We start from the raw sequence: 27,053 nt of genomic DNA, 5'->3' as shown, positions 1-27,053 counted from the left end.
AACAATATGTTTCCTAGGTTGTAATAAATAAAAAAGAAGCTACATACACATGTCACATTGCATAATAGTCATACTGTATTTTACCCATACAATAGCATTGCCTACCGTACCTCTTGTTTTGTGGAATGCAAATGCTGGTTCCCTGCTAGTGGACTACAAAGGCTATATTAACATTTTATGTGAATTTTTCTTATACTGTAGTGCAAGTATAATTTGTAGGATTAAATTTACATAGATCTTAATAGTGTTTTTTTCATACACTATATTTTATTCATGTGTGTATAGCTTATTTTTATGTGGGCGTGGATAGAACTTTCAGAAGCCAATCAGATCATCTTAATGTTCACAGATACTTTATAAAGAAGTATGCAGATCTTGTGAAAGTAGGTAACCTGTATACACAGGTTATTGTGTAAATGAGGACAAGGCTGCATATGACAGGGGCTGTGTTGTGATGTTGTAAGGAAAGCAGCAGGAAGCCAAACTGAAATCTATGTAGTGGAAGTAGCAGGGTCCCTAAATGCACAGAGTTGTGCTGTTAGGTGACTATCAAATTGTTGTGTGAAATGAAACCTTATAGAAAAGTATACATACAATTAACTTGTTGTGTAAGGTTGGCAAAACTATGTATTTCATGTTTATAAAATTTGTTAATATGCTCTTTGCTACTTAGATCAAGTTTAACAGAATCTTTTGTTCATCAACACAATTTAAATAGTAGCAGTGACAACACAGCAAAAGATGTGTAGTATGGGGTCAGTCACACTGGAGGCAGATGACAAGAACCAGTATCTCCAGACACAATTGGGCATATGGACATTAAGGATTCTGGATTCTAACCTCTATACACTCCTGCCTATACCTTCTAATATCCTTCCTATAAATCTCTAAGGATGACGCTATTTTGCGTACGCAGTCATACAGTAAATAAAGACTCCAGACCTTGATCCTGTGGTTCCAAAGCACAAAGTATTATTCAAGTAAAAGTACAGTCAGTTACACGCTATGATCTAAGTACAATTTAGCGCAAAGAAATTATACAGACCCAAGTACAGTTATACATACGCAGGCGCTCTGGACCAGATCCCGGCATCAGCAAGATAACCTCCGGCAATCAGCAAGAAGACTAGCAACCCAGGGTCAGAGCACACATATTTATACCCCCCCCAGAAATAGACAACACAATAGAAAGGCTTGTTGCTGATGCCATTGGTTCCCAAGGGGGACGCATCTGTTACAGAGCATTTAACAGGTTGATTCAAATAGACACAGTCCAGCCTCCGACAGCTGGTTGCCTCTGTTTCCCGCCTCATGCAAATCCTAGCAGTTGGTTTTATAATGTACATTTCGGTGCTTGAAGTCTCTGCGGCCCATAAGTTGCGAGCGCATGTTGCGATCTTCCCACCGACGATACCAGGAAGCTGTGGTGAGGGTGCAGATCAGTATAATACCAAGCATGGCATACTTATCATGTATTAAACCTGAGCTACTAAATAACCTTTATTTCACAGCAATTATAATAAATGAACAATCTTGAATCTTATACTTTAAAGCTTATGGAACCTTGTATGTAAATATGTAATGTGTAAGTATGTGGGGTTTGATAGAAAGACGCTAGTTAACTTGTGGCAGATGCGTGCGCATGAGGCTAATAAACAGCATTCGAACGCAGGATATTGTGCATTCGCTACTGAGCGTCATGTTAGCAACTCAACTGTGCATAATGTGCGGTGTTTATGCATGAGATTCCATCTATGATGGACTTAACATATACATATATATATATACATGTACATACACACATATATATATATATATATATACACATACATACATACACACACATCTCATTCCTCACTCATAGTTTCAAACTGCAATGCAAATATGTTACCCCCAGCTGTGAAGCCGGGGTCATTCTGTCTGGGTGTGGGACTAAAACCTGTTTAGGATTCAGACAAATTCAATTGTGTAGATCAATTTCTGGGTTATATTACAATTGCCACAACTATACTTGTCTACATACAGGGATTCCCAATTTGTATGTAAAACACTCATGGTATTCTGGTGCATTGTCTATTCTATTTACTTTTCTCAGGGGCTGTATTTCTAGTTGTTTTTGGTAGATTAATTAGAATTGTGTGCGTAATCACAATAGCGATCTGTAATGAATCAGGCCCTAAGATCTGAGTGCATTTCCTTGGAGGTACATCAATAGAATAGGAAATAATATAAAGGTTTATAAAATGCAAAGTAAAGCTTATTAAAAAAATACTAAGCATGTACTCTGAAATACATAAATGTGTACTGCAGGAATCAGTATGAACAGTCTCCTAGGTAATATTTGCTCTTGTAGAGGTATTATGCCACTCTGCCCGTTGCACTGGGAGTGAAGGTAGTAATAATCATTAGAGTACCCTTATGGAGCTTCATAGTCTACTGCTCATTTACCCATTCTTATATCTCACCCCACCTCCAATGTGGTGCATGATTTATAGTTTCCATTTAATAGCATTCACTTGTACTAAAGAGACATTTGCTCTAACTCTTTATTAGTTTTAAAAAATAAATAAATCTTGGGGTTTTTAATAATCAGATAAAATAGGAGTTACAAAAAGTATAAGAAGGGCTATGCATTTAATAACAAGTTTACAAAGTAATCTGTAGTATATAACAGAATTCTAGTTTAGATGATTTGCTATGTAAGCGCCACTCGGACAGGGACTGATGTGAATGACCAAATATTCTCTGTAAAGCGCTGTAGAATATGTTTGCGCTATTTAAATAACTGGTAATAAATATAGGCATTAAAAATATAAATAATAACATTGAGTTGTCTAAAGAAATAAAGAGGAATAGAAAAGGGGTTAAGTGAGGATATGTGGGGTAAGTAAAAGACAATAAGGAGGAGGGAAGGAGTCACACATATAATAACATCAGCAGGAATGAGTCGGAGTGCTAAGGATAATGCTAGTGCTGTATTCTAAATGGTAGATCTGCCATATACTATTTATAATCGAGAGTGAGGAGGGAGGAACTGGGTTTTTCCAATACAAAGCTATTTGGCACTTATAGCACCTGTATGAAGGAGAATAAAACAATGTATCTGTCCTTACTTTATATAATTTGAGACCGTGCCACCAGGTTTTTATTTATTAGAAGTTAGAATGACATAGTGACCTGATTGTTATATTGTATACTTTTAAGTATTCATTACTGGAGAATAAGCCACCATTATATTCACATGGTTGGTCCTTGTTCTTTTTATCAACAGCATGCAAGACGATAATATAGAAGGTTCTACGTCTATTTCGCAGCTTCTCAGAGAGAGCTACTTAAGTGAATCTATAACCCATCACGAGAACAGCGAACAAAGCACTGCTATCTCCTCCTCCCACTCATATCATCATAGCCTCTGCTCTGCCAAAGTTGATGAGTTGGGAGGAACAGATGACTTTTCTGATCTTTCTGCCTTTCTGAGCCAGGAGGAATTAGACCAAAGTGTACACTTGGCGCAGCAATCAATTGACCAGGATGGAAAGCAGAAAGAGCTCCTGGCTGCAATTAAATGCCCACCACGAGAACTGAGAAAACAAATAAAATCTGCTGTGAAATCACGGTTAAGCACTCCGAGCCAGCCACCCATCGCTGACCAAGAAGAACAGTCAAACTTTCGTCAAGACCATGTCATAAAGAGTACACGGAACTCTTCAGAAGACACTAAGGATACGAAAAGGCAACAGAGAATCAATCCGTACGGAAATGAGTCAGAGTCTAAGAAAGAGTTTCTAAATAAAGCAGCAGATTTCATAGAAGAGCTTTCTTCACTATTTAAAGCCAACAGTTCCAAGCGGATCAGGCCTAAGACATTAAAAAATCGAAGGAGCAAACGTGACTTAAAAAGTGCAAATCTTGAGGAAGACGTCTCTAATTACACTAGAGACCGAGAGAGACCTCACTGTCTTCCAGCAGAGACAGAAATAGATGCCACTGTCTCTGAAAAACCTGAGAGTTTGGAAGCAGAAGGACCAGAAATTAATCAGGAGGATCTGCAAGTTGAACCCAACACAGCCTCCTCTTTTTATTTAGAAGAGACTATTGGGCAGCCTCCAAATTTTATACAGAAATTAAAAAGTAGGGAAGTTACAGAAGGAAGTAGAGTACAGTTGGACTGCATTGTGGTTGGAATTCCAGCACCTGAAGTAAGGTATATACTTTGTTGCTTTTATTTAATACTTCTATTACCATTATCTTTAGGACACAATCACCTTCAGTTCAGTTAGATTCTTTCCATCACTATAGGTCTCTTCTACAGGTATTGGGTATTTATAACATTTAAACTGTATCAAGACTATGCTCATTATATAGCCAGTGTATTGTCATTCAACATTCATTTATTTAGACACAACGGAAGACTTTTAAAAAGTGAACTTGGGGGATGATACACAGCAGAGCGCACACCTGTTTGCAGAGTGTATCTTGTGTGATTCCAACTTGCACACGCTCTAGAATCAAGTGCATACAAGTACGGGGAATGCAGTCATAAGCATTTTTAGTGACGATTGATGGGGTGTAACTGGGATGTAATAGGGTAAACTTCAGAGAGTATTTTTGTGCAGAATTGTCCACGTAAACCTAAATATGCCTCTTTTTTTACATGGATCTTCTGCATCAAGTATAGGCTGGTGCAAATGCACCCTGATGATAACAAATATCAAACTAAGCATAGGCATAATCATGGGGGTGCACCTGCAGAAATACAGGCTAATCTGCATACCGTTGAATATGTGCAAATTTTCTCCCGCAGTTAAAGTGCCTTGGTTGTATATCATTGTGTCTAGGATGGTCCACCCACCCACATCTCTTAGGAGATGGCTCTGCAGTGGAGAAGTGAGCATAGATGTGTGGAAAGGCAGAAACATTCCCAGTGGTGAACTGTGAAAAACTGTAACATTCACACCAAAGTTCAGCTTCTCCTGACTTTAAAAGTATTAGTAACCCTTCGAATGAAAAAAAGTTGTAATTTTTTTCCGTAAAATGGTGCTCGATTAGGCCTCAGTGAATTGTGAGAACAAAGGAACATGTGACCAGTTTTAAGTATGTGTCATTTTTGTGTTTATAGAGCTTTTTATTATGTTGCTCAAGTTCACCTGAGAATATAGGCACAAAGTGGGTCCACACACTAGCAAACAAGAGTTTTATAATGATGCTTTTATAAAATAAACTATGTGTATTTTAGGTTTAGATGTCCTTCTTTGTTGATGTCGATCAAGGGAAAGTACAATAATAGCATAGGATGCAATCAATAATGTAAAATTGCATTCCAGTGTTCCAGTTACCATAGAATATTTCAAAATATAAAAAACTGTACTTATATCAAATCTCAACTGCAGGATGGCTTTTCATGGGTGGGATTACCCCAAATTTGAAACAAAAAAGGTATATATGCATATAGTATCAAACATAATATAATCTCAAACATACTGTATGAATACAAAAATAAAGCATAGTAAGTTTACAATCTGTAGTCACCTGACATCTCTACAGCATCAAATAAATAAGCAGAGGGTTTGCTCTACATCACCACCTGTCGGCCACAAGCGAAACTAGAGAATTGGGTATAGAAAAACAACAAACATAGACGTACAGAAAACAATGTTTGCTGCTCACTCTCCATACCACTATACTAGCAGGTATCCAAAGATAACAAAACCACTGCAGATATCTAATAACTCTGAAATGGGTACACGATGATTGACACATACGAGCACAACAGGGTTCTTATCTACAGCACCTGTCGTGCAGTGAAACCTTGGTGTCATCATTTCACATGTACTGTAAGCTGGACTTAGAAAGGTTTATTGCGAAACTGTATACCAATCAAATATGTTTTCTTTTATTAGATTAGGAATAAGATAAACATGGTGATCATGTTTTACTGTGTATCACTTCAGTCACTCAGGGCACAGTACTGTATTTTCTAAGCTCCTAAATTACAGCTCCTTGGTTACTATGTTAGACACTGTTTCATGCAGGGGATGTAAAACATTTGGCGCCAGATATGTAAAGATATACAAGGCAATTTAATTAGTGGCAAGGTCCAAATTTACAAAGCACATGGGATACAAAGCATAAAATGATATGGACATCTAGTTTGTCTGCCCAGCACACATGAAGACACAGTGCCTGATTCGCTACGGATTGCTATTGTGATCGCAGCTGCGATTACGCACGCCGGTCTATTGAAAATATGCTAATGACTGCAGTCGCAAAGCTATTATAGAGACGCTCACAGCCAGCACAGAGATGCCCACCAGTGGGGTAAGTTCATCCCAGACGCCCGGAGGCAAGTTATTTTATAATCTCCCTCCATCTGCGATGGCTTTGTATGTATGTGAGTGATTGCAGTGCGATCGCAATGCTAACTCGCACATGTGTACTGGGTCCATACGCATACGCAGTGCGCAACAATCGGTCATCTGCGTACACTATCGCAATAGCGATCCATACTGAATCAGGCCCACAGTACACTCCAACTCCCCTCTCTCACAAATACATATCTGTACCCCCTACTCCATAAATGTCTGCTGCCTTGAGTTCTTATCTCTCTTATCTGTGCTACTGGTAACATCATAGAAATCACTTGTATGCCACTAGTGCAGGAATGGATAATTGCCTTAGCAGACTTGCTAGACAGATGTAGAATGCTGTAGCTTGTAGCAATTCCAGTAATTGATTATGCATTATTATGGATGATGTCACCCAGCAACACCTGAATTGCTGTAGGAAGCCTTCCAGAAGAAAAACTTTGTCAATATCGGTGGTCAATATAGTATTTTTAGACTTATTTACAGATCTCACACCCCAAATTGGACAGCTCTGTTTTTCTGCTAAGAAAAAGGTCTTCCTACCAAAAAATGGTACTGTGTCTTGGTACAAGGCTGTCCTTTGCACTGCTTAGTAAGATGACATCACACTCACAGTTGTCTTGCAGGTCAACCTATCAGTCCTGCAATGTATTATCTTTACATAACATTATTGCTTGGTTACAGGTATAAATTTTAATACAATAGAAGGCAAGGCATGATAAGCTGTTCATGTACTGGCTAGTTACAGGATGGCTGGATCACTGTCTGTTTGACCATGCACATTCATGGATATGTATGGGGAAATGTAAAGATCTTGTTATTTTGTCAGAGATACCGACCAGAAACATGGTCCGATCTTTCATTTGTCTTGATTGACATTTGATGATTAACCATCAGATGTTGATTGAGATCAAAAGAGTTTTGGGCTATGTACAGATGGGCCCGGCTAGTTTGTTGCTAATAGCGAGCCATTCAGGCCTCCTGTGTCACGCCATGGAACATTACGTGATGGCTGTACTGTGGTGTACCATGGTATTCTACAATGAAAGATAAGCCATGGCATGTAATACACTGCTTAACCTCTGGGTGGTGAGTGCTCCACTGATAAAATTTGTACTGCGGTGGGATGTTAAGAGAAATGTTTTGAGTTCAGTAGAGTTCTTAAAAGTTTTAAAAGTACTTAAAAGTATTGAACCTGACATGATCTCTCTTTATGAAAAACTTGCCCCCTGTTATGTGTACAATACAATGTCTACTGTATAGCAGAAATGCCAAGTGGTGGGATGTTGAGAGAAATGTTTTGAGTCCAAGGTCACAGGAGTGCTGTGTGACTCGGTAGTGCCGAGCGTCTTTTATGTGTCTTTTTACCTTAAAATGCGTCTTGTTAGCACAATCAGCTTCTGCTGATTAAAATGATATGCAGCATATGTTCTGTGAGCAAGTGCAGGTATATCTGCAAGCAAATCACTATGTTACAGTGTTACAGTGGCTGTTAGTGTAACGTAGCATTTCGTGTGCAGGTACACCTGCACTGGCTCACAGAAAATAGGCATGCTGCATATCATTTTAATCAGCAAAAGCTGCATGTGCTATCAGTTTGATTCACTGTATGATTCACTGTATGATTCAGACGCATTTGGCAGTAAAAAGTTGCATAAAAGACGCTCACTCTACCAAGTCAGGCCATGGCATGGCGCGACTAGAAGGCCTGTTTAACGTACAAGGAGGCTGGATGTATGAGGACCCATCTTTATATGTATTTGTATAAATAACAGAATTCACACACCACCAAGTGATTTATTTGCAATCCAGTAGGGAAGATTTAAAAACTAAAGAAAATAAAAAATCTCCCCTTCCACGATTCGAACCCCGGACCCCAAGGTGCAAGCAGACCCCCACTAGCCCACACACACTAGCCATGTTGAGAGCTGCACCTGTCATGTATGTGATGTCAAGTGTGCAAATTATAGCAGGCAATGTGTACATTGTCAATAGCGGGCTCAGCATGTGGTGGCATTGAATAGAAGCGAATGATGATGGGGTGGTGGTGAGCCATACAATGAGCTCAGTGGAGTTTCATAGTAATGCGTGATATATGGGGAGGTGGTGAAGGAACTTGGGTGGCCATACACAGAGAGGAAGGGAGGAGGAGAGTGCAAAGTAGCGAATTTTAAAAGTATTGACATGATCTCTCTTTATGAAAAGCTTGCACCCTGTTATGTGTACAATACAATGTTTACTGTATAGCAGAAATGCCAAGTGGTGGGATGTCGAGAGAAATGTATTGAGCCTAAGGTCACAGGAGTGCTGTGTGACTTGGTAGCGCCGAGCGTCTTTTATGCATCTTTTTAGCCTAAAATGCATCTTATTAGCACAAGCAGCTTCTGCTGATTAAAATTATATGCAGCATGCCTATGGTCTGTGAACGAGTACGGGTGTATCTGCAAGCGAATCACTACGCTACAGTGACTGTTAGTGTAACGTAGCGTTTCGCGTGCAGATACACCCGCACTGGCTCACAGAACATAGGCACGCTGCATATAATTTTAATCAGCAGAAGCTGCTTGTGCTATCAATTCGATTCGCTGTATGATTCAGACACATTTGGAGGTAAAAGGTTGCATAAAAGACACTCGCGCTACTGAGTCACGCCATGGCATGGAAGGCCTGTTTAACGTGCAAGGAGGCTGGATGTATGAGGACCCATCTGTATATGTATTTATATAAATAACAGAATTCACACACCACCAAGTGATTTATTTTTAATCCAGTAGTGAAGATTTATAACCTAAAGAAAAAAAAACCTCCCCTTCCATGATTCGAACCCGGGAAACATAAGGTACAAGGTGCAGACTTTAACCACTAGCCCACAGACAGTAGCCATGTTGAGAGCTGCACCTATCATGTATGTGATGTGAAGTGTACGAATTAAACCAGGCAATGTGTACAATGTCAATAGCGGCAATGTTATAGTCGCTGATGCTGTAACGTAGCGTTTCACGTGCAGATGCACCCACACTGGCTTACAGACCATAGGCATGCTGCATATCATTTTAATCAGCATAAGCTGCTTGTGCTATTAATTTGCATCACTGTGTGATTGACGTATCTGAAGGTAAAAAGTTGCATAAAAGACAGCTTGCGCTACTGAGTCATGCCTTATTAGTACAGTACATGTAAACACATTCATCACGTCTCAGTGAAGGTTTATGAGTGCCTGTGACCCCTGTCTGAGCCCATGAGACGAAAATATATATATATATTTTTTTTAACAGTACAGGATTCACACACATACTGTACTACTATTATTTAATACTTTATTACACATTCTTCTACAGCACTGATTCCATGACCAAAATGCTGTACTATAGTGTACCGAATCACAGCTTCTGTCAATCATCGGGCGGTGATACAGAAAATGCATTGGAGATCTGACGCATGCGTAGTTTTGGAAAAGTGACACCTGGTGGACAAAAGTTGTATTACACGATATGATCTTTTTCCAGTGCTACGCTACATTTCGTTACGAAACATTCTGTGTGGCACGACTCAAGGCTACTGTGACACAAGATGCATGGCACGCTACATGGCTGTATGGAGCAACAAACTAGCTGGGCACATCTGTACTCTGTAATTTGTGGCCGAATAGGTCTAAAGCAGCCTAACTGGTCATGCAAATGACAGTGTATATAGACTTTATTACACTAGGTTCTTATCTAAAAATAACAGGATAAAAAAAATAAACTTTGACATAATGATATCATTGACTGTCTGCTGATAATATTTTTATCCCATTTTTATCAGAAAATGCAAATATTGGTAAAATCTGGCCCGCTTGTGGTTGCAGAGTATCATTAGTGAGAACCAGTGACCTAACTTGTGTCATTTTGTGAAATGATGCTCCTATTCAGTAGTGTAACTACCATCAGAGCAGCTGGAATGTTGGTATGCTATGGTTGGCAGTTGGTACCTAGCACTACGATCAATGGTGCATAGGGCCGTTCTCCCCTTCTGACCACAAGCTGAAGCTGTTGCATGCCCAGTGAAGTTATATTTGGCCCTTTCAGTTCGGGAACTGAAAGCTCAGTGGATGGAATGAATCTCTGGACCACCTTCAACGTTTGTTATAGGACCCAGGATTGTGTGTTATACCCCTTAACTTAAATTATGTCAAGTTTAATAAATGTATGCACTTGACCGAGAACATCATGATGGAGGCTAAATGCACAGGTTAAAACTTTTTGCTACTGGTGTTGTCAGGAGCTGTTTGGATTATAGTGTTCCATTAAGTGACAGCCAAACTGGTAAATAAGTGTATAGCGACATATGTGTTAGGAGGCCAAATAGCTAATTTGCATACAACTACAGTAAATGCTTCAAAATATTCTGTATGCTTTTGCTAGCTCCAGCAAGCTGCCTTACCCCCGGCCCGTTTATCTATCCACCCAGTCTGTGGTGTGTTGTTTGATAATTTTGCTGTGTATTTATGCTTTGATTTGCCATTGCATATTGCTTTAAGCCTCTCTTAACCTGTTACTGTTTTTCTATATTAATCTTGTACGGCACTGCATACACCTTATAGCACCTTACATAATTATAAAATATAACAAATAAATTATAAAAGGTAATAATAATATTATATAGTTATGAAATAATCCTTACTCCACCAACTGGTTTATAAATATATATATAAATATATATATATATATATATATATATATATATATATATATATATATATATGATAGTTATTGAAAACAATATAATTTTAAATGAAAAAAAAGTTCTTACATTGCATGTGTTTCACTTAATCAGAAATGTAAATTTTTAAAAGGGGCTTCAACAAGATGTGTTGTATTCTGTAAGGCGTTAATGAATTTTTAGACTTCAACCTGCTAAAGGGGGCAATTGAGTTCAGCGGGTTTTGAATAGAGCTGGGAAGTAGTTCCCGGAGTTATTCAATTGTCCCCATCACGCCCTGCACTTAGTTGGGAGATGCCGGCTACGGCGCCTTAAGCCGGGTGTTTAGTCTCAGTAACTGCCATTCTCTAACTTAACTGCCGCCCGCGATGCTGTTAGCGCACGCTTTAGGCCGGAAAGCAGCATCATGGCCCTAGTTTAGTCGGATTTCTCCTTGCACCTCAGGAGTGTGCGAGCAGAAATCCTTTAGTTGGGTGTTTACAGCGCAGTCAGTTGAATAGCTCCAGGAACTTCTTCCCAGCGCTATTCAAATTGTGTTGAATTGTATCACCCCCATATTCCGATGACCAAGTCTGCTGATGAAAATACATATTGAGCCCTTTCAAGAACCACTTGAATATAAACATTATAACAGAGAACACATGCTGCACTTTTGTTATTTATTCATATACAAATATCTGTATTGCAGTTTATAGACCTAATGGTATGACCTAACGCCCTGGGCAGCACAGATGGTGTAATGGTTAGCGTTACTGCCTCACAGCAATGAGGTCATGGGTTCAATTCCCACCATGGCCCTAACTGTGTGGAGTTTGTATATTCTCCCTGTGCTTGCGTGGGTTTCCTCCGGGTACTCCGGTTTCCTCCCACACTCCAAAAATATACTGGAAGGTTAATTGGCTCCCCACAAAATTGACCATAGTGTGTGTGTTTGTGAGCATGTGGTAGGGAATATAGATTGTAAGCTCCACTGGGGCAGGGACAGATGTGAATGGTAAGATATTCTCTGTAAAGCGCTGCGGAATATGTGTGCGCTATATAAATAACTGGTAATAATAATAATAATTTAGGAAAAGCACTACAGCTAAATTTTCTATGTTTATCCAACATGAAATTGCATCATGTAACATTCACAAACATTTGTGTAATCCTGCATTTATCCTACCTCTAACCAACCATCAAAACTATGAGGATTTTCTGCCATGACCTCCAGTGGTTTCGAAGAATCTCACGCCTGCTGGCACATTGCAGTTCCATGATGCTCCAGAACTTGTAGCCTGTGTAATGTGAGGTAAACAGTCACTGTATAAGTAGACAGGGCTCATTGACATCCTATTCATTTTCTACATGAGATTACTAGTTGGAGAGATGGGGGTTTATTTCATAAATAATAATTGTGGATGTAAATTTTCTTTAAGTTTATATTGTGCCTGCTGTGTAGCCAAACTGAAATATTATATGTTATTAGTCATAGCTACAAACTGGCTAGATTTCCATAGGGATTCCAAATTGCAGATTTTGAAAGTTGTGCGACTTTCTACGAAAGTGGGCATTTGGGCTGTGTTTGGGGGAGGTTTAGGGTAGGATTTATTTTGTCAGTTCACAGATGTGAAGGAAGTGTACTAAGTAATAGAGCAAAATGCACACAACACATCTAAGAATAGAGAAAATATAGAGTCAGTGTCCTGGCCCAATCGTTAAACGATCAAATTACACAAATCACTGTGGATGTGTAGTCTCTGAAATCAAGAAAATAGTTCACACAATTCAAGAAATGTTATATTGTGACGAAGATCCTAAGTGTTGAAACGCGTAGGAATTAGAATGGAGGCTAATTACTTTTCCTGCTGTTTAAACATCTGATGCTGTGTAGAAATATCCATTAGATCCCAAGAAAACTACAGCACCTATTGGGATTTCGGACATGCACCTTAGTTTTTTTCAAACTGTACAATTGAGAAAGAGGGATCACATTTGCCTGACTGAAATATCTTGGCTAAATTTGGAGTGACAGTGAGGTTGAGGAATACCAGAGACGGTTTGTCGCTATCCTGAACTCCACACAGGAGACTTATCCATACCAAGTATCTATACTTGATGAGAACAGACACATCAGTTGTCAAGTGAGTGCAGACACAAGAGGGGTTTTGATGTCATTCATATGAAGACATCACACTTAATACAATCACATATTTCTTGAATTCATTTCAGACACTACAAACCCACAGTGATTTGTGCAGCTTAGCTGAACTACAGTATTGGGCACATTCAACAGCATTTCTACACTTCTTTACTATACTTAGATTCAGTTCCCTCAAAAAATTATACAGTTTACTGGTGTCATGGATCCATAGCATCCTTTCCAAGTCCTGCTGTTAGAATCTCTCACATATATCTCATTTATGCAAGGTGGAAATACTCAGCCTGTACTCTCTTTTTGGAAGAGGGCACCCTTTACAGGTTGCACAGATCGGAGCGATTAAGTGAGCACTCTGCTACAGGTGCTGCAACTCTATATTGGTATTAGGAGGCATGCATTATGGTCTGGCTGGTATCAGCTACTAGGGCCATACTTACTTATTCTGCAATTCCATAATGTTACTTTCCAGAGTTAGAGTAATTATATGAGAGAGACAAAAGATGACCAGATGAAGGTACATTAGAATGAGGCCTCTTCAGAACTTGGAAGATAGCTACAGAGGTGGCAATGTGTGTAAAGTAAACAATAGCCAGTACAGGGTAAACCATTATATTGAAGTATACAGGTTGTCACAATATGTTACAGCTATTCAAGAGGAAGTAGGGATGGCCATTGGAAACTGTTGGTTGCCAGTCATCAGTGTTTCGGATCTGATGGAGATGCTTTTTCCAATCAATGTGAGGATTGCAATGGTTGCCACCATCTCACAATAATTGCTCCGATGGCTGACACCAGGAAGGAGAAACTCAGGGACTGATACAGAGTTGCATTCAGTACCGATAGTCACACAAAGGTCGATGTTTTTGAACTGTGCATGCATTTATTTTGCTAAACAGTCGCACAGTGCTTGCGTTCCATGGTACTAGAATACAGAGTTGCAGTAGCGATTGAAACGCACAGTGTGTGAAATGTATTGGGGTTCCTGGGTGATCACTATGAGATGGCTATTTAGATGCATGCAGATGTACCTTCTTATGGGTCTGTTATAGGAGTGTTGCAGACATTTGGAGAACTGTTTGCAAACTCAGATGCTTAATCGTCTACATTGGAGGCTAAACTCAGACGTAAAATCTGCCCCTATCATGGTCATTGTATCTCTTATCGACACACAAAGTGGGTGTCCCAGTCCATGCACATTCAGACGGAAGGTTGTACACCAGAGAAGGGCTTATACTAGTATTTAGCATAAAGTTACAGATGCAACTGCAGCAAAAGAATCAGAATCAGCCTTGAATTACACTTCTGGTCTAATAATTCTAGTTATTAGAGGTGTAACTGTGTGGCTGTACTGCGTGTGTGAGTACCTCACAAATACTATGCTGCTGCACCTGTCTTCCCAGAAAGCTCCGCTGGATACACCCTGCTTGCTGACTCCCTTCTGCCACTCTCCCATCTGGTGGTTTTTGTTGTGTTTGATACGGTTGCTGTCCTGTCTCAGCAGCGCTATCTCACACACCAGGTAAGCCTTAACAGTTAATATCTATCAATGGTATCATATATGCTGCTGTCCTACTCTCTGTGGTCTGAACCAGGTGTCCTCTGACAGGCTCTCTGGCTTATCTCTCTCTTCAAAGCTCCTGTAGCTGGCTCCTTGGCCTCAACTATGCTCCTCTTCACTCAGTTTGTATTTCTGCCTCTCTAAATCTTTGCTCTCAGTAGAGGCAGAAAAGAGCCCTCCACACTTATGGGGCTCTCATATACTCAGCAACTTCCTCCTCAGTGGGTATGTACCTCAATTCCAACTGTCACTCTCCTGGCCTCACAGCTATTTATAAAGGTACGTAAACACGGGTCAATTTTTTTGACGACTGAACGATAATGATGTTGTTATCGCTCAGTCGTCCAAAAAATCGTCCAGTTTCAGCCCCAAAATGATGAACGATAACTACCAATGCGCGCTCCAATATTGTCAGGTTGAACGTGTTCTGGGATGAGGGAGGGAGCCCGGCACTGAACTAAATTTTTCTTGATTTTGTTCAGTGTTCACACTACTTCATAGCTGACAACATAACAAACACTCCTACGTTAACCCCCTCACTGCTGACATTAGCACAAATGGCAGGGGGTGACATTCTACCCTGGTGCATGGGCACTTGTAATGAATCTTTAGGTGCCTGGGCACCACCAATAAAACCAAACAGTGATTACTTTCTACATAAAATTCCAAGTTTTCTCATTCAAACCTCATTCAAACCTATTAGCAACCACCTCAAGTCAATCAATTGGACTGTTGCCCAACTAGGAAGGGATTGGACTACAGATGACTCTTGCCTCTTGCCATGGTGTTAGTCTCTTGAGTTTGTCTTATGGACTATTCTTCTTTGTTAGCTGTTATGTTGTTCCTATTGAGCAGGTCCTTCTTGTTCGTCAGCACTTGAACTATTATGTTCTTTTATGGCCCGATTCTGTGTGAAATCTTATGATATTGAGGCAAGTATGATTTTAGATGTATATTTTTTTCATAACCACTTAAATAATTTTCTCCCTCTAACGAAGCTTCTGAATGTATTGGGTTGTCAGGCTCCAAATCTGCATCAGGTTGATCTGTTGGCAAGATAGGTCTGTTTCTTCATCTGGTGTGATGTTGGTAATGGAAGAAAGCAGAGTGTCTATGACAATTTTGTCTGTAGGGAAAGTATGTTTAATTTTCTATCTAGCTTTCAGTCATTTGATCGACATGCACACCACCTCCCCCAGAATCTCTTCTTCTTGGTTGACCGACACACCAGCAACACCATCATCGACTTCGCCTCATTGATATCGCATTATGGCCAGTCACAGTAGCTGCTTGCTCACCCTTCTCTACTTCCATCACACCTAATTCTACAATACCCTCCTCCCCAATTCTTTGCAGAAGCTCGATGAGATTCTTCTTCTTTTTTTTGTTTCTTTCAAACATGTTTATATTGTTGTTTGAAGCACCACAATGCAGTCATAAAAGACATATAGGGGCATATGTATCAGAGCTTGATGTGAGACAAAATTGTGAAATATATATCACCAACCAATCAGCTCCAAATTATCATTTCTTAAACACAGCCTGCAAAATGTAAGTTAGAAGCTGATTGGTTGGTGATATATATCTCACAATTTTATCTCACATCAAGCTTTGATACATATGCCCCATAATCTCATTAAACAATAAAAAAATATATAGCCATAACATTGGGTAATCACATTAATGACTAATTACGACATAATGATATGTTTAACAGTAAATAGTGAAATACAATCCAAAATGTGTATTCTTCTTTATAGCCGTCCAGTGGACAAAGACATCAGCTTTAGTGTCATGCCTTTTTATGAAGACAAAACCTTTTCTTATATGAAATTAAATGACAGTGCAAGATACCTTATTGTTGATTACAGTCATATCCTATAAGTCATCCCTCATTTCTACTTTCAGACAGCCTCTACTGCGTCTGGTGGTTAGGGGGTCTCTGCAGTATACTTTCCCTCGGGAGACTCCCTAAGAGGGGTTTCAGAAAGTCAGTGCACTGAAGTGGCCATACTGTACATACGGTTTTGTTCTCAGTTTCCAATTGATCTAGGCATTTTTGCATATGGCGAAAAGTCATCTGAATCCTCTGTTTCGTTGTTTCAGCTGCTCCCAAGAGTTTAGAGAGTTCAGTTATTTGGGATTGCAGAGAGCAACTCCTTTTTACTTCTTGCCAGGATATCTGCTGATTAGGATGCTCTCTATCCTTATTATCTTCTCATTAGCGAGAAGGATTTCTAACTCTCTTTACACTCCTAAGATCCTCTTGAAGATCTTTATTTTGTTTTGTTAATTGAAGGTTGTGCAGTTGTAACTCTTCCATTTTAGCTCAGCCACAGCCAATCTTTTGTTTTTGTACACTTCTTCCTGAAGGGTGGTTAGATTAATATGATTAAGCCGTATAGTTGATATGTGTTACATAATGTCTGCCCAGTACCATTCACCACTTGGACTATCCCTTAACAACTCTCCATGTTCTTTCAGGTCCATGAATATCCGTTCCATAATTTCTATACATTCTCTGTTCTTTAATATCTATTCCTGTTTACTCCGATCCTCCTCTTCTGGCTCTTCCACAGTGTCATGAATGGCCATTACAGTACCAGAACTGTAGCCACTATCTGACCTCTTCGGATATTTCTTCTTAGTTTCTCTACCATCATCTTTTCTCTTCATGTCAGCTGATCCTGAAGCCTCTAATCCCTTGGAACTTTCTCTTCCTGTTGGTGAACTGTCCTGACTTCTCGTTCTTTTCCAAGTTTACTGGAGACCATAGATTTAGCTATTCTTTCATGACATTTGCATCACTATATTTGTTGTTAATTTTAAGTCTCACTTCCTTGCCCTTGGATCTTATATTTATCTTTTCTGTATCTATGAAAACCTCCTCGAAGCCTCTCTTGTCTGTTCCTCCTGAAGCACCTAGAATTGAATCCTCCCTTTTGTTTGGCTCATCCCCTTCATTGAAGTCTTTCCTCCTCCTGCCTCATTGTTCCATATGGGCTTCTGCTCCCCATTGCAGCTCCGGGTGTAGTTAACCACTCTCTTCTCTGTGCTTTTGTTTCTTTCCCATGATATGGAATTCTGGAAATACATTAAGTGCACCACTGAACTCTAATTAGTGGCTGCTGACACACAGATGGTATACAGGCTCTGAGTTTTGCTTAATCCCAGTGGTACCTCCACTTGTTCTTTACTTTTTAGAGATGAAATAGTACCTCCTCCCAAGTCTCCGAATTATCAATTTTAGCGTAGGGTTCTCAAACAAAAAATACTATATTTCACTATAGCAATATGATGTAACTGGTCTCCACCTGCAATAAGGTGTTAGTTTATCAACAATACAAGATATTTATCTATTAGCATTGCAATTTAATTAAAACAGTTACCCTACATGAATCTCTAAGTTACCATAATATTCTTCTTAGTTTAAATAAAGTACTTATATTCCTTTACTTTATTTGTCGCAGAATGTATGCTAGGAATTGTAACACAAGCTATTGAAATGAGGACTCCAGACAGGCAGGTACTTGGTAAAGCAGTGGCTTTTAATGATCGCAGACACTGCACCTTACCATACGTGAGCATAGGCCTAGACACACAGGCACATAACTGAAAATAAGAAAACAACATAAAACTAAATTTCTCAGCACTCCTTGTGCTTAACAGTCAGCAGCTACAATCTCTGTGGACCTTCCAGGTCCTGGCACCCTAATGCTAACCATATCGCTTGGCCAGATTGTACGGCATCAGGTGTGTGAGAGTTTTAAACCCTTCCTGTGCTCCGGGATGTAGTGATGATACCGGCAGCCTCAATGCCAACAGTGGAATCCCGGCAAGGGATGTAACATAGGTACTGGAACGTCGAGGACGCCAGCCCGAATGAAGGTAAGTCCGGGGTACCATTAGCGTTAGCCGCACGGGGGGGAGGGTTAGTATTAGGGAGTCCAGCAGGGTTAGCGATAGGTTTTGGGGGGGGGATATTAGGGTTAGGCACCCCTAACTGGGAGGGTTAGGGTTAGGCACCATTGGGGGGAAATTAAATTTAGATACACCTCTGGGAGGGTTAGGGTGCGGGGAGGGGGTGTTAGGTTTAGGCACCCCTGGGGAGGTTAGGGTTAGGCACTAAGGGGGGAGGTTAGGGTTAGGCTCCACTAAGGGAGGTTTAGGGGGGGACAGGGGAGGGTTAGTATACTTACCTACCCCAGTCGGGATTTGAACCGGCGGCTAAATAGCCACCTGCATTTCAATTCCATTCCCTGTGCTCCAGTGATTATTCCAGCTGGGTCTGTGTAAATGTGAAAACCTGGAATTCCACACCTCCACTGCTAATGTAGAAGGCACAGGTTTCACTCAAGCCTCCTTTGGAAGGAGCTGATTCTAGCAGAATGTGAGTAATTCAGGTGAGATACAACCCCTGTCACCACAGAATGTTAACAAAGCTTTCCTTATATTACTCCTGCGAACTGAGAATTACCTTTACTCTCTTCTCACTAGAATAAATGTGCCCTAAATCTGTACAATCATCCATAACATACTTTCACTCTTGAAACTTACAAATATAACAGTATCCCATAAATCTAGGTCCTAGTACCATTACTTAAATATATTCTAAGAATAGTCTTTCTTTAATATTTGAAAATATTAGTTCTGTTAGCCAAATAAATATTGATGTGCATAGTGTATTGAAATTTAAGCTGGGTATACATTAGACGATATGTGTACCCAGCGGTGGCATGGGTGGCCGGTACACATTGAGCAATCCGGTGCCCATCCGCCCGATGTATCGGCTCCACCCGCCCGATGTGTCGGCTCCACCCGCATCCTGCTGCATGGGGCCGTCAATCACATTGTCAGATTGAGCTGCATGTAGGGCCAACCTGACAATGCGACTAACGACCAAACGTGAGCACGCATGGCCCTACATAGAGAGTTCACATCAGGCAATTCTGACAATATTACAGGACAGAGCCGTTGGGTCGGCTGAAATGTGGCCTAATGTGTACAAACCTTTAGAGTTGATGACTTCAATTGGCAGATAGGTGAGGTTGTGGTCAGGTATACAGTAAATGAAACCAATTCTAGGGTGAAATCCTTAGCTGCTCTGGTGACTCAATTATTATCCTCCATTCTGTGACTATTCATTAGTCTGCCACAGTGAGGTATAGAAGGTCTAGGGACGAGATGTAGTTATGAGACCGGCGTCTGCAAAGCCGCAGGTCTCAATACCGACAGCTGAATCTCGACAGGGGACTTAAGATAGGCATAGAAATACCGACGCCTATCTTAATCCTGATGCCGTAACTCCAGCTCGAACGAGGTAAATCCGGGGCGCCCTTAGCATTAACCGTGGGGGGGGGTTAGGTTTAGGGAGCATAGGGGTGTTAGGGTTAGGTGTGGGGGGGGGTTATGCACCCCTAGGGGGGACAATTAGGGTTAGGCACCTCCCAGGGAGAGTTAGGTTTAGGCTGCGCAAAGGGGTGGTTAGGGTTAGGCTCAGGCACTAGGGGGGGAGGTTAGGGTTAGGCACCACTAAGGGAGGGTTAGAATTAGGGGGGGAGAGGGGTAGGGATAGGGTACTTACCTGCCCTGTCGGGATCTTCTCCCTTCGGGCTGCCGGTGTCGAGATTCAGCCGCCGGGACTTCATACCTATTTCCTAGGGGACAGTAAAGAACATAGTTACAGTGTAGATAGTAAAAACCTGCTTGAAATCTCCAGTAGCTGGAGATAGTTATTTTTAGATGAAACACAATGAATTTGGTAACTCCAATATGCTCACTTGTCTATTTTGTATGTTCCCATGATTAAAGTAATTTCCAAGAAAGTTGTTTACCCCTATTTTGGTTAATAAGCTTCAATATATAGGAGCATATATAAATGTGAATTGAGTTATGCGTCCTGCCTGGTATCCGGTCTTACGTAGAAATATTTTAATAGCTGATCACTATGAGGAGTTGTTCTCTGAAGAATGTTCCTTACTTGCTACATAAGCTGCTCCTTAAGTATAAAGCTGTTGTGATGCTCAGGTATAATATCAGAGTGTCACTAATCAAATTATTACAAGCCTCCAACTTGAATGACAGCTCATCTGATGATGCTAGTTATTAGGGGTGTAACTGTATGGCTATACTGCATGTGTGAGTACCTCTCATATACTCTGCTGCTGCACCCATCTTCCAAAATACTGTAGCTCCACTAGATGTGCCAAGCTTGCTGTATCCCTCTAACTAATCACACTGGGCTCCCCTGACAATGTCACTGGCCCCGGGGACTCTTGTCACTCCCCCATCTGGCACTTCTTTTCGTGTTTGATGCAGTTGCTTTCCCGTCTCAGCAGCGCTGTCCCCCCCCCCTTCCTCCCAGGCAGTGGCGTAACTAGGAAGGGTCGGGCAGGGCACGTTCCCTGAGCGCTGTGGCATGCCCCGCAGAGGGGGTGCCGCCTGCCCCCCACCACTATTGCACCCAGACTGAAGACTTGTCTAATCATGTAATGAGCAGGCAACTGTGCCTGCTGGTGCTGACTGTAGGGGGAGCTGCAGCAGAAGCACGCAACCCCTCTCAGGCAGTCACTCCCATCCTGAGAGCTGCCGGGTGACAGAGTGACTCTTTCTTCTCCGGCGCTCTCTCAGCTATGGAGCACCCAGGTCCCCACCCCGTGCCCTAACCCTCCCCGTTAGTGCCTAAACCTAAGCACTCCTCCTTGAGGCCTCTGGCTTATATCTCTCCTCATGGCTTCTGTAGCTGTTTCCCTGGCCTCAACTATGCTCCTCTTCACTCCCTCAGTTTCTGTTTCTGCCTCTGTAAATTTTGCCTCTTAGTAAAGGCAAAAAAAAGCCCCTCCACACTTATGGGGTTCACCTCATATATTCAGCAGCTCCCTCCTCAGCGGGCAAGTACCTCAGCTCCAACTGTCACTCTCCTTCCCTCACAGCTATTCATAACTTCCTTTGGGTGGTCATGGCAACCTCACTCACAGCACCCCATAGCTGACCACATAACGGACACTCCTACATTAACCCTCTCATTAGCACAAATGGTAGGAGGGGTTATAGTTAGCTTACATGCGATGTTTACATGTCACCGTGAGGCACGTTATGATGGCGGCAATATGCCACCATTTGATAGCCCCCTTCTAATAACTATCTCAAAATGGAAGTGGCACTTTATAATGAATTTAATTTAATTAAGTACATAATTTAAGTTAGGTACACACCTATACAGTTATCAGTCAAATTACCCGATATCGGCTGATCGGCCTGATGACTGTATAGGTGTGTATGCAGGTGCGTTAGCCTATAAACGGCTTAGAAAGCTCCTGCAAATGGTCAGATCAGGAAGTTGCATCTTATGAGCAGTTTAATATTTTAGCTGCCTGACCTCCCAATCCATTGATTGAGCTAGAAATACACATTGATCAGATTATCACTCCGATGAATGGCATTGTGTGTCCCCAGCTTTACTCTGGTCACCTCATTTTTTCATTTGAGCTGTCAATTAAGCTATAATTAACGATTTACAGATGTACATGAGGGGCCTGTTTTCCACAACTTCTGAAGATGTGTATCACAAATCTTATTGCACTGAGTAAAATTCTTTGTGCCCATTCACAAACCAGTGATTGCTCCAAAACATGCGGGCCATTGCATCTCATTTACAAATCCCATCCAGGAAGTTGCAAGGAATCCTTCAATTCTCATGGGGTCTGATCGCACTTGCAATTTATGTGCAAAAATATGCTAATGCCTGCCAACAGACTCCCCGCCTGAAAGTGTGCAACGGACTGTGCAAATGTTAGTAGTCCCACTTTGCCTATCTGCGCTGTGTGTAGTCCTGTCGGGGGTCGATGCCACATCAGACGCACATTGACTCCTTGAGTAAGTCCTGGGCTGCGCAGATTCCGGGTCAACTTCTCTCTAAACTTGTCCTTTGAGACTGTGGTTCTACAATTGGGAATGCAGCCACATTGGCAGACACACCCCTGGAACTCCCATAACAAGCCTTTTTATGAACACTTTCGGGCTAGCTAGGGATGGCCATGGAGTGCAGTAGTCTACTGAGGACAGGATCCACCCACCTGCATGCATTCTTCCCACAGTACTGTCAACATAATTAGTTAAAGGAAATCAAACATGGGATACACCTTAAATGAAATGTGTAAATGTTTGTTTGCATCTATTGCATAAATATTTATATCACTACTATTTAATGGTATGCTTCCTTTCTGCAAAGCCCAGAATGAGCCATCATTTTTGTTTGATGGATTGGTACAGCAGTATTATAGTATGCAGAGATGTTATTTGAAGACTTCATGCTTTCCATAGTTCAATTAGGATCTAATTGCAGCAGAGTTTGATTTATTAGTGTTCTGTCTCTCGATGATGCAGCAGTCTGTCAGACAGTGGATATAAGCACGCTTATCACTATAATTACTTTCACGTATAGACACTTGCCTTCTGCTATGCGGAAACCTGTAGCTCACCTATGTGAGATAGGCAACCTGTGGCTCTTCAGCTGCTGTGGAACTACTAGTTTCAACATGCCCTGTGTCAGCCACAACAGCAGGGGAATATTTTGACAACATGGAAATGTGCAGTTTGTGTTTCCTGACAAGAGCAGGGGAGCCCAGCTTACATACCTGTGAGTTATATGTATAACTGAGATGTACAGTAGGAGGTTTATATCCTGTTTATGTACATGGTATTATGATAAGAATAATGAGGAGCAGAAAGTTTCCAATTAACTACAGTCTCCTGTTTACCATAAAAGAAAAGGAAGTTTTTGAATAGCCCTTTCATGTTTTGTTGGAATCACTTCTCCTATCAGTAGTTCAAAATTTGTACTGAAGAATAAAGATGGGACAGCTAACGTGGGACAGAGACAAGAGAGGTGGGTGTAGACACACTGGGTTCTACCTGATCTAAGTAGCTGGTGATTGCCCAAGTCCTATCACCAAAAGACTAAGGGTGTCATTCAGACCCACTCGCGAGCGGCAGTACGCTCGCAAGTGGGTCGATGTTCCCCACTGCGCATGCGCACGACGGAGGGAGCTCCATCGTGCGTATGCGCGAGACCCGGGGAGCAATGGGCTTCCCATCGCTCCGGGTCTTGCACCAAAGGGGGCGTGCTGTCGATGTTGATTGACAGCACGTCCCCTTTGGTGGGCGTGCCGGGGGCGTGCCTGCCCATGGGAACGCCTACCGTCTGAAGCCGGCCCCACTGACATCACTAGTGATGTCAGTGGGAGTGATTTTGGCTCTGATAGAGCCAAAATCACTCCAGGGCATGTGGCAGGGAGACCCTACCGCAGGGTCTCCGTCGCAAGTCCGATGGTCGCGATGGTCAAGACCATCGCGACCATCTTTTTGGACGCTCGTATATGCTGTGGGTGGTGACCCACAGCTATACGAGCGTCCAGGAGGACGCTCCATTTTCATGGAGAAGGGCCCTGATTCGGAGCGAGCGCTCTGGTCAGAGTGTCCGGCTCTGAATCAGGCCCTAATTCCTAAGGGCCTATTTATCAATATTTTTTTTCCAATTTTTTTTTTTTAAAAAGGGTGTTCTCACACCCTTTTCACATTATTTTAGTATCACATGCATTTATTAAAGGGCAATTACAGTAGTTTTCAAGAAAAAATACTCTATACCCTTTAATTAGCATATTTGTAGTATGCAGATCACATTTCCCATACTTGTAATGGGAAATGTGATCTACCTGAGATTTACTAAAAATAAATAGTAAAAAAACAAGTGGGAAAGCTCTGTGATAATAACGCCATCTTCAGGGCTTTCCCCTCGGTCCCCCGACTCCTGCTCTGCTCTAACAGGCTGAGCAGAGCCGGGAGCCGGCCCCTGTGATCAGCTGTGTGGTCTAAATAGACTGGGACTGGAGATCAGTGCTCTGGCGGAGAGGTCCTCTGGGGCTCCGGTCAGCTGGTCTTCAGGCTCCTGCACTGCACTATGACCCTGGTCAGCTGTGCTGTAAACCGGCATCGCAGTTTACAGCATCAACTGACCAGGGTCACAGTGCAGGGCAGGAGCCCGGAGACCAGCTGACCAGAGGAGAGAGCTCCCCGGGCAGGTAAGTGCTAGAAGTGGAGCAAGGACGTAAAAGAGGTGGGGTAGCGGGGGTAGAGCTAGCCGGTGAGACCTCTCACCATATTTTCTTTATGAAAAATACTGTGAGGAGTCTGCGGTGAGGATCCGCCGGGACACAGGTTTATCACAAGCAATGTCTCGGCGTGCAGATGTTGATACATCCGTATGATAACTTTGATCGCTATCATCAATGGATAACCGCAATTAAATTGCGTATTTTGATAAGCATGGGAAAGGGTCCTGGGCTGTACACCCTGAATATATATAATGGGAGGTGCTACCTGTTGAGACTTTTATTGCAGGCACAGAAACAGACAAATCACAGGTGCACAACTCCAATGATGGTAGGCAATTTACTCTTAGTGCTAAGATAATGTACACTTAAAATTATTTAGAACTTTGGGTTTCTAATATGTGACAAATATTATAGCAATATAGATAGAACTGTGAACAATATATATCAATAAAAAGAATAGCTGATAAGATACACATTTCTGAAACAAATGTAATTACCCTCTGTATATCAGATAACACAATAATGATATAGATACAATAAGTAATAAATACACAATTACCCTTAAACAAAGTTCATGCTTTGACAAAAACTAGGTCAAAATGCTTCAGTAGCAGTTTTGTGTACCCATCAGGACCAGACCATTTGTCATGACCAGGGTTTCTCGGCATGGTAGTCGACGGGTAATACCTGTGAGGACGCTATGGCGAGGGGTGTCTGGCGGTGGCGCTGGTGCCTGGTGGGGAGCATTGGCTGTGCGTGGTTCCGTGTGGGCATACTGTCACTCTGGTCTGGTTAGGCCTGGTGGTGCTTCCGTTCCGTTCTGGCATGGGCAACGCCATCTTGTCTCTGGCCAGGTGTCCTAGTTGCCCTATCCTGTTGTGTCGCATGCTCCTCTATGACCAGTCACGGCTGAGCACTGGGGATTTAAGGGAGTTCAGAGCTCCCCTGCACCCTCCATTTACCTTTTCCCCTGCCTGAGATCCTGATCCTGCTATTTCCCTGCACCTTGCCTCCACTTACACCCAGCTGGACTTCGTTACCTCTGCCTGCATTTTGTTACAGCTCACCATACCTGCATACTGGACTGTCCCTGCCTGTCACTTTCTGGATATTCTCCCATTTACTCCACTACAGTTATCAAGTGCACTTTAGTGCTATACCTGGACTATTTCTTTGCCACTCCCATGTCTGTTAAGCCACTCATTAAAAGTTCCACATTTACCTTTAAATCTGCTTCAGTGTCTGCTCCTGATACCACCCCGGGTCCACAACAAAACCAGAACCTCACAGTTTGCACTGGCCCTATGGATCCGGCCACGGGACAGGAGTCTGGAGCGGATTTATTCCAAAGTATTGCAGGCCGTTTGGAAAACCTGGAAGCTATGCAGCACCAAACGGCTCAGTTCATGGATTTAATTCAGAGCATAGCAACTCGCTTGGGGAGTGTGGAGACTATACAGCGACAGATGGCACAGTTTGTGCAAGACATTGCACACCGTCTGGATACTGTACAAGCTACATCAATGGCTCCTAGTGTGCTTGCAGCTACTCCTATCCCCATTCCTGTGATTTCCTCCACTGGATCTACTCCTCGTTTGTATCTTCCCACACCTGATAAGTTTGATGGTACTCCAAAACTGTGTTGTGGATTTCTCAATCAGTGCGATGTGCACTTTACTTTGCAACCTTCTAATTTCCATGCTCCTAGAACCAAAGTGGCTTACATTGTGTCCTTGTTATCCGGCTCTGCCCTAGATTGGGTTTCTCCGCTCTGGGAGCATTCAGATCCGTTTCTGGACAATTACCCAGAGTTTCTAGCAACATTCAGGAGGATTTTCGACGAGCCTGGAAGAACTTCCTCTGCTTCCTACAGTATTATGAAGTTAAAACAAGGGTCCCGTCCTGTCAGCCAGTACGTCATTCAGTTTAAGACTTTGGCATCTGAACTCAAGTGGAACGAAGAAGCCTTAACATTGGCCTTTTGGCAAGGTCTATTAGATCGTTTAAAGGATGATCTAGTGACGCGTGAATTACCCTCTAGTCTTAGTGATCTCATTTCCCTTTGTAATAAAGTTGATATACACTTTAGAGAGCGCCAAGATGAAAAACACAGAGCTAAGCGATTCCCTTCCCCTACCCGTCCAACTCCCTCCCTTTCCGAGGAAGAACCCATGCAG

The 27,053-nt window shown here is 41.9% G+C and overlaps 1 protein-coding gene and 1 pseudogene across 11 annotated transcripts in view; one reads left to right on the top strand and one right to left on the bottom strand.

Moving 5' to 3' along the window:
* Positions 1 to 27,053, top strand: part of MYPN (myopalladin) — a 243,536-nt gene that overhangs the window by 133,198 nt on the left and 83,285 nt on the right. For all 11 annotated transcript variants that reach the window (XM_088476231.1, XM_088476311.1, XM_088476302.1 and 8 more), the window contains one exon: positions 3,272 to 4,204. In XM_088476231.1, coding sequence (XP_088332357.1) covers positions 3,272 to 4,204 — 933 coding nt within the window. The remainder of the gene's footprint in view (positions 1 to 3,271; positions 4,205 to 27,053) is intronic.
* LOC148542025 (uncharacterized) lies at positions 16,475 to 19,598 on the bottom strand (annotated as a pseudogene).

This window comes from Taudactylus pleione, unplaced genomic scaffold (genome assembly GCF_031769625.1).
Source record: "Taudactylus pleione unplaced genomic scaffold, aTauple2 ptg000016l, whole genome shotgun sequence".
Taxonomy (NCBI): Eukaryota; Metazoa; Chordata; class Amphibia; order Anura; family Myobatrachidae; genus Taudactylus; species Taudactylus pleione.
The sequence above is the reverse complement of the archived record's forward strand: the minus strand, read 5'-3'. Positions and strand labels throughout refer to the sequence as shown.